The sequence below is a fragment of the Onychostoma macrolepis genome, chromosome 14 (genome assembly GCF_012432095.1).
Source record: "Onychostoma macrolepis isolate SWU-2019 chromosome 14, ASM1243209v1, whole genome shotgun sequence".
Lineage (NCBI taxonomy): Eukaryota > Metazoa > Chordata > Actinopteri > Cypriniformes > Cyprinidae > Onychostoma > Onychostoma macrolepis.
In genome coordinates, this window is record NC_081168.1 from 16013643 (window position 1) to 16031048 (window position 17406).

Sequence of the window (17406 nt, forward strand, 5' to 3'; positions counted from 1 at the left end):
AATATAACTATCTATTTATATGCATCAGCTGTAAATTACTCAATTGATTTTTTCAAGTGTTTAAGAACTATATAATTTATGCTTTTTAGTTTCCACTAAAAAGTTCATGCCTTATTTATTGTTCAAGATTTTCTGATAAAATTGAGACAAATATATCCTAAAGCAGCATATACTAGATTCTATGCCATGTGATATGCCAGGCTGCCGAGGGTGAACAGACTCATTGTTTTGATTTGAAATGCTTTACGCACAAGATCTGCTTCCTTTGGTAGATACTCCACAGAAATGGAAGCAGAGAGGACGGCAAAACGAGTAATTATCCAGTTAAACAGTTGCCACCTCTGAAGAACTCACTCGAAAGCCTTTGCAATTATTTCAGACTCAGACCCTGAGTCTTCTACACTTTCGTTCCTGAGCAGTTACTATGGTGATGGGGTTAAAGTTCACCCGATTCGGTTGCCGCATATTGTGAAGCGGTCGATCTCCAACAGATCTTTTTTGGTAGTTCTGTGTTTAAGTTCAGTAGATTGTGGCGTCTCGCTGCTGCTCTCCTCTGGTTTAGGAGGAGAATCTGGGGGCGGATCACTGGTCACCTCAGTTACAGGTGGTGGAGCCGGGGGAAAAGGCTTCGCTCTTGGGCTCGGCTGCTTGGTGATGGAGGTGGAGGGTCGCTGCACTTTAGGTTCAGCTAAAAAGAAAAAGCAAAAGAGCAACATGATTCTTTGAAAATTCCCTCGCACTCTCAGAAATAAAGGTACAAAAGCTGTCACTGGGGCGGTACCTTTTCAAAAGGTACATGTTAGTACTTAAAGTGTACATATTTGAACCTAATAGGTACAAAAGTACCGCCCCAGTGACAGCTTTTGTACCTTTATTTCTGAGATGCAGCAAAAAAATAAAAAAAGTAACATGAGTTTGAGAAACAGAATTGCTGAATTACTGAATAATCAAAACTGGTGTTACCTGAGGGTGGGGGAGATTTGGCAGGGTTTGCTTTCTTGGGAGTTTGTTTTGAGGTTTGAGCAGTCGGTCTTTCAAACAGCTTACCCTCCATGTTAGCTTCTTTCACATAGCGACAGGACTTTCCCAGAATAACTATACTATTCAACACTTTCAGTGTTATCAACCTGCAGAATCAAACCAAACAATGAAAAAATTTAAATTAAAACTTGCAACTACAATCTTGCGTTGGGAAGGCTACTCAAAATGTTTCCAAAAATGTTACCAACTACTCTATTATAAACTACTTTGGCTAAAAATTACAGCTAACCACACTACATTTTTTTTTTTTTTACTTAAAACACACTATTGTGAAATGTTACTGAAATTTAAAGTGCCCCTATTATGGGATATGAAAGGTTCATAATTTGGTTTTGGGAGTCCCCAACAACAGGTTGACATGCATGCAAGGTCAAAAAACACTTTCATTTTCTTATAATATGCATTTATTTTTACCTTATTTGCTCAACGACTCCCAAACGATTCGCTCAATGATTCATTTTTCCAAAGCCCTCCTTTGAGTGACGCTAATCTGTGGTGATTGGTCCAATTGGTCGATTTCATTTAAAGCAGAGTGCAGTGCTGCTTTGTGTACAGCCGTTACCGGGGAAACAGCTATTTTTAAAGCTCCAAAAGCAGCACCTAGTGGCAACAAGTGGGCCGGCAATATGCTAATGTTTCATGTTGAATTCAACATGAAACGGCTTAAGATTCGTTTTAAAAACGACTCGTTTCAATGATTCAGAGTTGACTCTTTCTTTTGAGAGACAATAACTTTATACACGGTGCACTTTCAGATTTAAAACTTTGTAGGATGTTTTCATTCACTTAGAGCTGTGTTACACACTGCATGAAAGGTCATTTTCAAAAATCCATAATAGGGGCACTTACTGTCACTGTTACTCAATTCAATGCATCCTTGCGGAATAAACGTAATAATTTCTTCAGAACAAAAATAAATAAAATTTACTGACCACAAACCTTTCCTTGCAACTTCATCATATTGCATTGCTACATGATTTAACAACTATAGAAGTGCAATCCCCTCTAATGAGAAAACCGGCCAAAACTGCTCACAGAATGTTCACAGATGAGTGATGCAGTCAAAATCACACATTATGTGATACCATACATTTTGAGGTAATTCATTTACCCAAGATAAAAGAGGAGCAGACAGACAGATGAGAGAGCGCCCTGGATCTTCACTGAGCTCATCACCACTCGAATCAACTGACGGAGACAAAAACAAAACCACATCTTCAGCACCACATATCCAATGTGTTACAGTCTTGAATAATACCAGTAACATATAATTTGTTGTTTAATGTGTCATTTTGCAATTTGGAATTAGTATATTGGTAAACATGAAAATACATACTAAATAAATAAATATAGTTTCAGACAGTATTTTTGGGCTACCTTGCAAATAAATCCATATAGATAGTAGTTAAACAAGTGAAAATATCTTCTCACCAGTACAGCAAGAGGCAAAGGAATGAAGCCCATCCTTCTTGCCACTGAATCGCTGTAGTCTGTGTAGGCCTGTCCATGAACCAACCACATTTCCTATTTATATTCTAGATTTTTTTAAAATAAGTAAGTATTTAAAAATGAGTACATACTACATCCATAATTTAAATTTTACTTACATTCTGTTGTCGACTGCTGACGAGTTCAAAGGCCAAGCTGGCTTTGTATTCACTGTAGACCTAAAGAACATGATGGAAAGGCAAAGTTCATATGTGTTGCCTATATTTAGGGCTATGTTAGTGAACTTTATGGCATCCTCAATGTGCACTTGTGGTTTTGAGATGGATTATTTTGAAATTCAAGCACAAATCTGTGGCTCACATCAGCTGTGATGTCATTGAATTTAGTGATGAAGGCGTGCTTGACGATGTCGACCGTAATTTCAGACATGATTACCATGAAGACGTCAGGAAGCAGCACCCAGAGGTGATCTATGAGCAATATCAACACTGTTAACAGATTAAGCAAGCACTGTTGAAAATGTGCTGAAAATGTACTTATCCTCAGGCCATTCAAGTTGTAGATGAGTTCGTTACTTCATTAGAACAGTTTTGGAGAAATTCAGCATTACATTACTTGCTCAGCAATAGATCCCCTGCAGTGAATGGGTGCCGTCAGAATGGGAGCTCAAACAGCAGATAAAAACATCACAATAATCCAGGTAAATTTGGAAATTATTGATGTTTTCAGCTATTTGGACTCTCATTCTGTTTCAATGAAGAAACAGACTCATCCACATACAGTATTGGATGGGAAGAGGATGATACATTTTCATTTTTGGGTGAATTATTCCTCTAGGCAAGTACCACCATTATGAATCTGATTGGATCTTGCTCATAAAGATGCCAAATATATAAAAGCTAGATACTGATGCTACAATAAACCAACTACTAGTCTAAAAAGAAAACAGATTGCACTTTAAAAATGCCTGCATTTTCAATTAAGAGTTTAATCAGAGTCTTAATCCAGACCTGAGTTCCAGGAAAACTGCTCCATGTTCCTCAGGCACACGATGAGGAGCAAAACGTAATTGGTAAACCGCTCCTTGATATCTGTAGGGCAGAAATATAAACCCAACATATAAGCAACACAAATTCTGCACGTTATTTCCACAAAGCCCCTCTCTTTCCAATCCCAGCAAAATGTGAGGGGAAATGACGGTCAACGAATAAAGCTTTCAGTCTGTAAGACTTCAAAGGATGGTAATCCGTACGATGCACACACTGTTTCCAGCAGGTTGTGTATGAACAGTAACTTGAGGAATTATTCCATCACAAAGGCTTGAATGGACGACCACAAGACTTAGTGGCCGTCTGAAAGTGGGGAGAGAGTAAACAGCGGAGGGGACAATAAGTGCTGATTACAGTATCTCTCTTTCATAAAGAGGATGGGTGCAGTAGGAAATAGGCACTCAAATGGCACCACGGTCTGTCAGCATCTCACAGAGCGTTATCAGAAGGCTCTTGAGAGCTTTGATTAGCATTTCAAAAAGATGCTATAATGTTTCTGAGTCAGCCCACACACAACGTTCAAGACTGTACCTTCACCTGCCTTGCGATCAAAGAGTCTCTAAGTGATTAAGATGACATGCACCCTACTAGTTGCTTTGAATAACCAAAACTGAGGCACACTGCTATAATATTCCCAGTGTATAATCCACATTTAAAGCATGTTGTACTAACAAAAAGGGAATTAACCATTTTTGGGGAGAATTTGCTTGGTTGGTAATATAGTATTCTTTGCAGCACCTTAAATAACATGAATATAGTAAATCAATAGTACCACGACACACACAGTTTGGAGTCATTATGAGTCTTTTATGCAAACTAGGGCTGAATTTATTGGCTGAATTTACTAGGCTGCTGAAGTTATCAGCAGCCATTAATCCAGTCTTTAGTTTCACATGATTGCTCAGAAATCATTCTAATTTGCTGATTTGATGCTAAAAAAAAAAAAATGGCTGATTAATATTTAAAGAAAAAAAAAAAAGATCAATTTTTTTGGGATTCCTTGATGAATAGAAAGTTCAAAAGAACAGCATTTCTTTGAAATAGAAAAAAACCTGTACTGTTACTTTTGATCAACTTAAATACTCCTGTTCAGCAGGGATGCATCATTTTGTTCCAAAATCTGACCCCAAACTTTTAAACAATAGTGCATATTAAATTATCACAGTAATAACATCTGACATCAATCTAGTCTGTGTTGAGCCCAGTATAACTAGGTAGATTTTGGGACTTTGACTCACCACTGTTGGACATCTGAAAGAGGTTGTTCTTCTCAAACTTCTTGAACACACTTCCCTTGATTTCCACAAACTGAAACGTGAACAAACACAAGCCAATAAAAACTCTGATTACACAACTTTTAAATATCTATAGTGACGCAATAACTGGATGATTCTGGTTCTGACGATTCTGTTGTCTGCACATAAAATGGTTGTCTGTGTGTGTATACTCACGTTGTTGGACATCATAATGGTGAGCAGAGATTTGTTATGCGAGTTGAAGGCCACATTTAGTGTAGAGGCTTGGACCATGATGAGGATGGCATGCAGAACTGAGACAAATATACACTGAGGAAAACAACTGTATTGAACTACTTTTGTCATTGATATTTATTGTGCTACAAGTTGTATAACACCGAATCAGATCCAACGGAAGATAATTTATAACAAAATCTCTATAAGAAAAAAAAACAAGAAATCAGATAAATTCTGACTGAATGAGACATATGACCAGGGCTGATGAAAAAACTCAAATGAACTACCACACCATATGTCCAACATCAATACGGAAATAAAGAGCAATGATACTCACACTAAATTATGACATCTCTTATATTCTGAGCACTGCAGACTTCTTGTATAACAAAAAGGATACAGACATAGAAGACGGCCATGAAGAAATGGGGAATGACTCCAATGTGGGCTCTCTTCCGTGACTTTGGTTCAGTGGCCGTCCAGTAGAGAGCATCTAGAATGTCTTGTCCAAATGATGAGAAGAGACGGTCTGCCACCTGAGTGATGAAATGACACAGACATTTACTTCACCCAAAATTAAAATGTCAATACAGAGCCTGATGTTCATCTAAACCTGTATGCTGCTTTATGCTATATGGAAACGATGCATGAACATTCTTCTTTTGTGTTTAGCTTTTCAGGTGCAAAACAATTCCTTTATCACATGATGCAGGGCTGTTCAATACCTCCAGCATGTTGTAGATGATGTAGAGTTTGATGACAGACTGGCCACGGATCAGGTGGTACATCATGGCGTAGTCGACGTAGTGCATCATGGAGTAACAGAGCACCATTATTAAACCTTTCAGCAGGTCACACACCTGAGCCGGCTGCAGGAACCGAGAGCCACTGATAAACACAAACAGACAGCAGAAGTGTATTAAACAGGCCTGAGAGTCAGAATAAGTTGCAGAAAAAGCTTAATGAACACATTAATTATAAATAGCACTTATGGGTTTACAAAATGAGGCCAAATGCAATGATTACACACATCAGCTTCAAAACACCACTGCACTGAAAGCACTGGCCTTCTTTCAAACCAAAGAAACGTACAGATGGGCATTTCTTCAACTACAGCCGAGGGACTAACTAACAGACTTCACATTCTCTTTTTGTATGAATGTCAAAATTAAAATGGTCTTATCATCATTTTCTACTTTTCAAATTTTTGTCTAGATTTAAAAATAAATAAAATAATAATTAATTTATATATATATATATATATATATATATATATATATATATATATATATATATATATATATATATATATATATATATATATATATATATATATATATATATATATATATATATATATATATATATATATATATATATACACATACTTTGTCCAAGACCCAGATTTTAAAAAATCAATTATATTTAAAAATCCATTATTAATATTTTTATTTTTTACACAGAGTGAAATATTTCATGTTTAGTGTGTTATTTATATAATCTTTTTTCTGTGAAAGCTGGACATGCAAGAAGACAAATTATACAGGCGAAAGATCACAAGATCAAAGATGCCCATAGTTGGAGAAACACCCAGAGAAAACATCTAGGAATAACTCAAAATCCATGCAGATGTTTGATGTATGGTCTTCATGTACAGACAATGAGAAAAAAGCAACAACACAAATTTAGCATTGACATCTAACACACCCTGCTTAGTTCACACTTAAGAATCTTTCAGCAGAAAACTAATGAACGGAAGGTACCAGATTTATTTGAGGAGCTGAGCTGTGATTCAGAGCTGTGCGTCTTGGGTGTGGGTGGGAGAATAAAAAGGAAAAACTAGACGGATGTTTCATTTTCACTTGAGGCATCACACTCCCACTCACGAGGAGGAATCTACACAAACATCCTCAGGAAAACAGCAAAGCTGAGAACTGGCAACAAAAAGCTGAGCTTTTTTGTTACACAAAGATTATGATCGTCAGACTATACAAAAAAAAAAAAGCACTGTGGTGATACCATGGTACAAAAATAAATTAATTGTAAATGTAATTTTGGCAAGGTACTGCCAAAGGAAAACATATACACTACTGTTCAAAATGTTTTTGTATGCACTAATGCTGTATTTGTTTGATCAAATTACCATAAAATGTCTTTACTGTCAATTTTGATCAATTTAAAAGATCCTTGTTAAATAAAAGTATTAATTTATTTTTTCTTTAATCATATTGACTCCAAACGTTTGAACAGCAGTGTAGTTTTTTGACAAAGCAAATGAAAAAGTAGAGATAGTTTACTTTCTGAAAACAACTGTAAAGCTCAAACACTACTTTATCAGGGGTGTAACAGTATAACGGTAAATTTATTCGTATATGAAAATTTTCGGTATGGGTCTTTCGGTTCGGTACGCATGTGTCCCGAACAAACAGAATTGTTTTAACCACTGCAGGAGTGGAACTTCAAAGAAAATTCCTTCCTCTTTACTACTAGTTTTAACACAAAATAAACATGAACGAACATCTCATGACTCATGTAATCACTCAAACAGTGTTTCAACTGTGGAAAGACGTCAAAACAAAAATGTCACGTAGCATTTCATTCCACCATCAGTGTCCACAGCTCATTAGTTTGCTAGAGAAGTGAAGTCTAGAGAAGAGCATTTCAAGAAATATTACACTATACTCATATTTTACTTTACCCGTTAGTGATGTCTTAATTATTTAATGTAGTCATTTATAGAAGTTAATTTAAAAACTGCCTTATGTCCAATTTACATGTTTGCATACAATTTTTAAGTTGAGTGTTGATTATATTGTACCAAACCGTCATGTTTGTGTACCATTACACCCCTATACATTAGTATAAATATAATACAAAAAAAAACAAACAAACAAAAAAAACACATATGTATGTATACATATGAAATTCATTTAAAGTGGCTCATACTCAAATTTGACAGCTGGGATAAGAAATCTGTCTCTCTGTAAGCACACCAAGCACATACTGATATTTGCCTTTCATCTGCGCCAGCTTCTGCATATGCTAAAGTGCCAGGCTTATGTGTAAGAAAGCTTTTGTCCTTTATATCCTTGACTCAACGAATGAGATGCATAATTTTAATGCTGAATGGTTTTAATTCTGCAGTGAACTGTCCTGAAAGGCTACTTGATCTTAATTGAAAGATATTATTTATTAGGAGGGGTCCTAAAGGTAACGGTAAATTAGATCAAGATTTTACCAAAACATGAGTGTGACATGTAAGCTCTTCAATTACATTTAAATAGGAATATTTCTGCACATAATCTCCTGAAGCTGGAAATGTGGCCGTGAGGTATTAATAAAATCTTTAAGTGTAGCTATGGATCTTAGGATTCCGTTAAACCTCTTTGCAGTTTGATTAAAGTGAAGGGAAAAGCCGCTATGACTTAGGAGATCCTCACCAAATACATCAGAGTAGAGCAAAAAAACAAAACAAAACACATACATATGTTTTAACTGTTATATAGTGTTATACCAGCCTATAGTGGTTTGCTGGTCTTGGATGGTCACCAAGCTAGTCTACTTTGATTTTTATTTTGGAAGCTGGTTAGACTGGGAAAACAGTTGGCCAACAAGCTAAATCAGCTTAAACTAGCTAACTAAACTCTGCAAACCATCTTAGGCTGGTTTAAACCGTTTTTTTTTTCAGCAGGAAGGCGTGTAATGTACCACTTCTATGTCATACTGGCGCCAGATACACACAGTCATGAAACACAAACACTGCCAGCCAGAAATGACACTTAACAGTTCAGAATGACACCTCTTCACTTGCCAGCGGTTGAAAGTTAAAATTAAAACTACTGCACCATCACATCGTAAGCTAAAAGAGCGTTAACTCTGCCAGCGACATACACACTCTACCAGGTTGGCAAATGCTTCAGTGACATGCTCGTTATATAAAACTTATGGATAAAACAGAATGAAGGATGGGATTGTTTGAAACGGTGAAGTCAGGCGTCCTACCTGCTCCGACTGCAATAAGGGCAAACATTAGCGCTGATGGGAGGAGGGAGAGGCACACATTAGGCATTTTACTGTACTCTGACATGAGGAAAAGTCAATAATAACACACACTTGTTCATTACGAACCTGGCAGAATTAAAGCACAATCAGAAGATTTAGCTTCTAAAACCATTTAAGAATTTATTTGACTGCTCACAATCTGATTGTAAAATGATTCACAATGCATCTCAACTTTTATGTGGGCTCACAAATCTCTAGCGAGTAGAGTAGGTTCACTGCCAAACACACACTCCACTCCTTTCTTGTGGCTTTGCGACTAAAGCCAAGTGTATACTGCACTCTTTTACACCGAGATTGTTATTTGTCAGATTGCATGACAGCACCCCAGGAAGATCTTAGGTGAAAGTGAATGACATGTTATGACATCTTAATTTGCATGTGAAGTTGACGTTATATTGCACGGAATCAGTAAAGTTGGCAATGTTGTTGATGAAAGACAACAAAAGCATGGCAAGAGATGGAGTGTCAGGAGTCAGTTGTGGATGGGTAACCGAGGTCACTGACTTCAATGCAAGCTTGAGGTCATTTTCATGGTATGATCATAATGTGATAGGAACACTATGTTGAGTATCATGTAGATAAGCTAGTATCAACATTTTTAACTGAATGTCTTTCTCGGTCTCCTTTGTAATAAAAAAAACTAACAATTACCAAAATTAGTCTCAGGCAGCAAAAAAATTGTGCCGTAGTGTGCAGATGGCTTTATTTGAATCGAATTGTCAGCTGTAAGATGACTGGTAGTGAAATGTCCTCAAACATTAAGAATTTAGTTCAGCTGAAAATATACTACTGCTCAAAAGTTTGGGGTCAGTAAAGATGGTATTTTTAAATAAATTTTGTAACATGCTTTTATTCAACAAGCTTGGATTAAATGGATCAAAAGAGTCTTAAGTCGCTGGGGTATATTTGTAGCAATAGCCAAAAATACATTGTATGGGTCAAAATGATCGATTTTTCTTTTATGTCAAAAATCATTAGGATATTAAGTAAAGATCATGTTCCATGAAGATATTTTGTAAATTTCTTACCGTAAATATATCAAAACTTCATTTTTGATTAGTAATATGAATTGCTAAGAGCTTCATTTAGACAACTTTAAAGGCGATTTTCTCAATATTTAGATTTTTTTGCACCCTCAGATTCCAGATTTTCAAATAGTTGTATCTCGGCCAAATATTGTCCGATCCTAACCACCATTCATCAATGGACAGCTTATTTATTCAGCTTTCAGATGATGTATAAATCTCAATTTCGACTGGTTTTGAGGCGCAGGGTCACATTTTAGATAAGTTTAAAAAAACACTTTTTTTGACTTTCTATTCATCAAATAATACTGAGAGAATTGGCACAGTTTTCAGTATGCATAATAATAAGAAATGTTTTTGAACACAAATCAGCATATTAGAATGAATTCTAAAGAATTATGTGACACTGAACACTGAAGTAATGGCTGCTGAAAATTCAGCTTTGCATCACAGGAATACATTTTATATTATAAACAGCTATTTTATATTGTAATAATATTTCACAATTACTGTTTTTACTGTATTTTTGCAACCTTTGTGGGCATAAAAGGTGAGCAAAAAAAAAAAAAAAAGAATCCCCAAAATTTTGAATGCCAGTATATCTTTTATTTTTGAGAAAGAAAGAGATATTGAGTGTTGTGTGTTACCCAAGGCCGCAGCAGGGTATCGTCAACAACCTCAGAAAGGCCAGTAAAGTTCTCAGGGGCAGCAGGGTGAACACGTACAGAAAGGCATCCAGACACAGGAAGATTCCGAAGATCATCAACTGTAGAAAGACACAAACAGAGACATTAGCACCTGCACACAGATATGCAATATGCAAAGCAGAAATTCATTTGTTTTTCATTGTGTTCAGTCAAGTTATACAGAAATAACTGTGACATCATGTTAAGGAAGCCCTTGGCCTTGATGCTTCACATGCTTGAGCGCACTGAGGCGTGTAATGTGTTGAAGGAGATTTTGAATATGTCTGCCAGCAGTCAGTAACCTTAAAATATTTTTCATCTTTAGGAGGCACTCCTCTGTTTCAGAGAAAGACTATTAAGAACAAATTAAAACGTTAACATGCACCGCAAGCAACTGGCTCTTTAAAGTCTAAGACGAGTGTGAATCCTTGGGGGCAATTTTTTACCAGCAGCTATAAAACAAAGAGAGCTTGTTAGGAGACGAAAACAGACCACTAGAACCCTCTCAACAAAGCACAAAGGAAATAAAAGGCAGTGGAAGATAAAGGGCTTAACAATGAGGAGCTGTTCTGCAGGCCTGTAGTTCAGATATGAGCCAGTAAAGACAATATTTTCATAGACCTTTCCATAAAATGTTATTCTGCGTATTTGTATTTTTCCCATTACATTCATGGCTTCTGTACAAGAAAGTAATAAATAAATAGTTTATACTTATACATGTTCTTTGCAATAATAATAATAATTATTAATAATAATACTATTATTATTAATAATAATTTATATTATTAATAAATAAAAATAAGAAACTGTATAGCTACATGTTACACAGTGATCACAAAAAATGTATCAACATACTTTTACATTGGTTGGTATACTTTTTTTTTTTTTTACATCTTTGTATATATCAAAATATATTTTACACTCCATTTAGACTGCAAAATTTATATATATATATATATATATATATATATATATATATATATATATATATATATATACACACTACCTTCATTTACATTTTCTTGTATTCAGAAAAATGCATTCAGTTAATCAAAAGTAACAGTTAAGAAATTAATATTACAAAATATTACAAATCAATGCTGTTCTTTTTAAACTTTCTATTTATTAAAGAATCCTGAAAAGCAAATGCATCTCAGATTCCACAAAAATGTTAAGCAGCACAACTGTTTTCAACATTGATACAAATTTCTTGAACACCAAATCAGCATATTATGATGATTTCTAAAGGAACATGTGACACTGAAGACTGGAGTAATGCCTGCTGAAAATTCAGCTTTGCCATCACAGAAATAAATAACGTTTTAAAATATATTCAAATAGAAAATAGTTATTTTAAATTGTAATATTTCATAATTTTACCATTTTCCTGTATTTTTGATAAACATTTTTAAAAAGTTATCAAGCTTAAACTTTTGAACAGTAGTGCAAATATATGTTTTTGATAAAACCTCAGCCATTTAGTTTGCAACGCATAAAGATGTCCATGATCTACAACTGCAAGATAAAGCAAAAACAAAGTACTGGGTGATAGGTCAAGTGACAGTTTCATAAGCAGGACCCACCAGGCATTCCTACTGTAGAGCTCTGCAAGATGATGAAAACATGAGCCCTACCTGCTCAGAGTGAACACACTGGCTGAAAGCAATCATTCTGAATCCATGTGGAAATCTATTAGGTATGCAGCTCAACTTTTTACCAACTGGATGGTATTTCCAGAAAAAGCATGCAAAAACGTAGGAGAGGAGAACAGCAAAGCTGTTTCTGGCTTGTTTAGTCTTGAGTCCATCTGTACTGACCAGGAATCAGAAGTTCCAGATCTAGCCTCTCACCTGTGCATTGCAAACATAATGAACAAACTGTTTCCAGGTCAGCACTGAACCCTTGTCTCACTGGTGTTTAGAGAGTTTGCTGAGCTCTTTCTAGGGTTTGAGGGGCGGAGCACCTTCAGGGTCACAGAGCCATCTTTGTGTGCACATACCTCAGCTGTCAACACAAACCTGAGTGTGATCCTGAGGACTTGAGCTCAATGTAAAAATGCTATGTGAATATTTGAATTCAGACATATTGCCAATTATATGAATCATTAGAATCTCATATATATTATAAGCGTAATAAAATAAAAAGTATATAGTTTGACCAAGCTTAGTAGTTTTCCGTAACTCAATATCTCCATCTAGTGGCATTCAACAATGTAACACCTTTTGAGAAAGAGTGAGGCACGAATATTTCACAGATTCTTTAATCTGAAATACTATTTTGATAACATCTTAAAAGCAAAGTTTTGGTCTATACTAATATAATATTTTATAATATTAGATATATAATAATATCTTGACTTGTAATGTAAAATGCTGTGACTGATGAGGCCTTATGAATAGGCCTACAGAAAATTCTGCATACTCTACATACTCATTTATTAAATGTATGGATAATGTGATGAAATTAAAGGACCAAAATAAAATAAAATAAATTATTCAAATTATTTTTTATATAAATTATAAAATAAAAACAAATGTTAAAATAAAGAGCTTTTGTTTTTGGCAGAAAATCATTGGGAGACCTTAAATCAAGGGAGTCAAACTCAGTTCCTAGAGGGCCACAGCCCTTCACAGTTTAGATAAAACCCTAATTAAACACATCTGATCCAGCTAATCTAATCATTTAAGCTTATTTGAAAACTACATGGTATGTATTTTGGAGCAGGGTTGGAACTAAACTCTGCATGGCTGCGGCCCTCCAGGAACTGAGTTTGACACCCCTGCCTTAAAGCTTCTCTTTTGTTTATAATATTTATTAATTGTCCTAATTAGAAATTTGAGAAAGTATTCATGCATGAAATACATGCATTTTAAATGCAGTAAACATCAAAATTCTCAAGAGCAATTTTTAAAGGGCCACAAATAATACAGCAAAAATTGTACTTCTAAGGATTTGTACACAGAGTAAAGGCTTACTACTATTAAGGGCTTTTCACACTTGAAATTGTTAACCCTGGGTCATCCTAAACCCCGGATAAGCAGAATCCTGGGTTATCTGTAATCATGTTTCACACTGCTCATACTATGCCTGGGGTTAACTGTTAACCCTGGGTATTCATTAACAGACGTTTCACACGGTACATTCCTAAACCCCGGTTAACGTTCTTATTTCCATATTTGCGGTGTCACTGTCTCTGATTGGACGAACAGCAGGCAATCTGTTTACACAGCTTTTCCCGCGTCTTTCCAGTTATTAAAAACGTCGCTGCTTATGTCTTTAGATCAGCGAAGATTGAGGAACAGCTGATCAGCTGTACAGGCAGGGATAGCCATTTTTAAATAAATTTAGTTGCAGAGATACTGTAAGCGATTTAGTACTGGAAATCCATTTATCCTTTGCTGAAACTTCTGCGTCTTCATGAAGAGCACAGGTCATGGTTGCTTAGCAATGGCAGACGCCATGGGAGCACAAGCTACAGGCTTTGGAAAGAAGGAGAAAGCGGCACGCTTAGCGTTTTAAACGCGTTTTAGGGGCGACATGTGAACAGCCTCATGACGCACAAAGTCAAGAAAACAAAGACAAAAGTACAAAAGAAAGAAAAAAAGGAGCAAAGTATGTGAATATTATCTTCTCACCGGCTGCAAGTTTACACGTCGCGCGTTTCCTGTTACTGACGTGACACGAGCCTCGCTGCTCAATTTCTGATTGGCTGTCTGTTGCCAAGCGTCCAGTAGCAACAAGCAAATACTGCTCCGTTTCACACTGAACAAACTTAGCACCGCAATGCGGGGTTAACACCACAAATGCGGTGCTAACCCTGCTCCGGAGCAGGGTTTCATAACCCTGGGTAAAATGCGGTGCTAACACCGCTTTCAAATTATAGGTGTGAAACGTGTCTTTACCCAGGGTTAAAAGCAGTGTTTAGAACGACGATAACCCGGGGTTAAGCGCAGTGTGAAAAGCCCTTTAGTGTGGCAGGGAGACTGTGCCAAATTACACAACTTCAAAGCAGTGCGTTGTAGACATCACTATCCATCAAGCATGTAATGTTATTATTGCTTACATAGTGGACTCATCCCCCCCGGGATTTCCGCCTATGCGTATAACCAAATTTTAAGGGTTCTTTTCAGTGTTTCCCATACATTGATTTATTTGTGGCGGCCCGCCTCAATATCAAAACTGACCGCCACAAACAGATTTTCCAAAAAATTTTGACTTCGTTGAATAAACATGAGCACTGCACGTTTCAAAATCAAAACCCGCTGCGGGTGTTTTTATATCACTGTATTTCTGAAGGAAATCGACTGTCTTCAGAAAATTTTGGATGTTATTTTAATTTCATCTTGCATGTGATTTCTGATAAAGCAGCGTTTGTGAGTGGAGCTCTGCTTTGTGTACAGCGTTACTGGGGAAACCTGTATTTCTCCTGCTCTAAGCGCCTCCTGCTGGCAGAGGCTACAGGCTAAAAGAAAGAAGAGCATTGTGGGACCCACCCTCTCCAGCTCTCTGGGTATCCTCATGCAGGTGTACACCCTTTCCCTCCGCTCAGTGTACTTGGCCTCGTTGTGCTCCAGGAAGTAGCCCCTGGTGAGCTCTGCACACATGAACCTCAGCAGAGACGGCTCGTCAGAGTCATCTGAGTCTGTGGGGTAGAGAGAAAAAAAAAAATAGTTTAATGCTATTAAATTGATAAGTCAACATTTATAGTGATCGACAAAGAGTCATTTCGACATTTCTGCAAAAACAGGAAAAAAAAGACAAGCATATAAACATAACAATAACAGAAAGAAAACAATTATTCAAATAAACTGGCAAGTGGTAAGAAATCAAGCATGTGAGTTGTGAGAAGATAATGATGACAGCCAGGCTAACTATTTAGTCGATATCGCAACATTTGTACATGGTCAACATCAGCCAATAGCTGTGCCCATGTGACCAATTAACTGATTCGTTCAATGCAAAGTCTGGTGGCAGCCTTGTCACGGGACAACAGACATTTCAGTTTTCAAATGACAATTTTTTAAAATAATCTTAAAATGTTTTGTGAGTCATTTTGTCAGATAAACTATATTTTAAAGGTTGACTGAACTATTAAAAAAAAAGTCACTACAAACATTATAAGTTTAAAATAATAAACAGCAAGAACTTACAAAGTCAAGTTTGGTGGTGAAGGTCCAACTAACAGGCTGCTGAGTTTGCTCCGTTTGATCACTTATCATGCACTTGAATAAACACTTTGTGTTTTAGTCACAGCATAGGAACTTATGATGCCAAATATGAGTTATTAAGAATAAACAGATATTTTATATCATATGCATAATGCGTATGTATATCTGTCACACTGATATTTATGCAGTTGAAAACCCCAAATCGCTTAACCACTAGAATACAATTTCAGAGTTGTGGATAGCAAGATGCGTTTGCACACCTGCTGCAATTTCCTGCAACATATTTTGACAGATATAAGCAACAACGTTGTGCTAGTCCCCCCACTGCAGTACTTTCTGATTTACGGTAAATACTAGATTGGGGAACAGCTAGAGAGGTCAGCTTTTAAGTGCACATTTCTCTCTGTTTGGACCAGGACCAGACAGGCTGTTTAAGAGAAACGAGTCCCACTCAGGCTTCCCATGAACACTTTAGACTAAACCCAGAGACTACAAGAGTTTTGATTTATGATGTTTAAAATGACTACAACAACGTATACCATATGAATGCGCCCTGTGAACGGCTAACGTTACTCGACAAAAGAACAGAACGTAAAATTAAAGCTTCTTTCAACGACTGCTTAGCAAGAAGGCTATCAGTATATTAGTCAGAACAACATTTTACACACTTCAGATGTGGCCACATTCAAGAGACTGGTACATGCACTCGTAAATCCAGGTAAACTTGAAGCCACGTTGGAAGCACAGGCGAAGGTCGGTTGTCAGATGCTCGAGCTCACCTGAATGTTCGTGCTGCTCGTCTTTAACGGCGGGCTTCTCATAAAATCCGAGAGTTTCCGTCATTTTCGCCGCCGACCCAGAGACGTCTGTCTTCCTCGATATGGCTGCAGCAGCCCAGGTACATTTTAGCCCTTTGTGATCGTCATTTTCTGGATCTTTTTCGTCTGACACCCCGCTGTACAGCGAATCCGCCATCTTCGCTGTGGCGTCATCACACCACACACGTGATGTTGATAAACAGTACACTGTTGCCATAAAATAAACGATGTATACATAATTTAGAAATATTGAATTCTAACTTAAGTAGTTTTCTTTTACAAAATACATATTATAGTATATTTTAAAGTATATTTCAATTGAAAATTAAAATGCATTCATTGACAATTCTATAATATATATATATATATATATATATATATATATATATATATACAGTGGGTACGGAAAGTATTCAGAGCCCCTTAAATTTTTCACTCTGTTATATTGCAGCCATTTGCTAAAATAATTTGTTCATTTTTTCCCTCATTAATGTACACACAGCACCCCATATTGACAGAAAAACACAGAATTGTTGACATTTTTGCAGATTTATTAAAAAAGAAAAACTGAAATGTGATCTGCAAGAAGGAATGGCAGAGGATCCCCAAATCCAGGTGTGAAAAACTTGTTGCATC

General features: G+C 36.4%; 1 protein-coding gene across 2 annotated transcripts; it reads right to left on the reverse strand.

The window, feature by feature from the left end:
* On the reverse strand, nucleotides 1-16944 carry tapt1a (transmembrane anterior posterior transformation 1a). Of its 2 annotated transcripts, XM_058798782.1 has the most exons (15): nucleotides 16732-16944; nucleotides 15278-15426; nucleotides 10746-10864; nucleotides 9014-9046; nucleotides 5737-5899; nucleotides 5412-5547; nucleotides 4991-5088; nucleotides 4778-4847; nucleotides 3501-3581; nucleotides 2851-2960; nucleotides 2649-2708; nucleotides 2473-2541; nucleotides 2153-2229; nucleotides 964-1127; nucleotides 1-688 (listed from the first exon to the last, which is right to left on the reverse strand). In XM_058798782.1, exons 1-15 carry the CDS (start codon nucleotides 16925-16927, stop codon nucleotides 444-446), a joined length of 1770 nt encoding a protein of 589 aa, XP_058654765.1. In that variant the 5' UTR covers nucleotides 16928-16944; the 3' UTR covers nucleotides 1-443. The 2 variants fall into 2 exon arrangements, with proteins under 2 accessions (XP_058654765.1, XP_058654766.1); XM_058798783.1 differs by lacking the exon at nucleotides 9014-9046.
* Between the last annotated feature and the right edge of the window lie 462 nt (nucleotides 16945-17406).

Excerpts from the sequence above, each read along its gene's own strand:
- tapt1a (XM_058798782.1), bottom strand. The coding sequence starts at position 16,927 with ATGGCGGATTCGCTGTACAGCGGGGTGTCAGACGAAAAAGATCCAGAA. Across the intron at positions 15,427-16,731 it reads CGAGCAGCACGAACATTCAG|ACTCAGATGACTCTGACGAG; the intron begins GTGAGCTCGAGC and ends TCTACCCCACAG. Across the intron at positions 5,548-5,736 it reads TCATCTACAACATGCTGGAG|GTGGCAGACCGTCTCTTCTC; the intron begins GTATTGAACAGC and ends TTCATCACTCAG.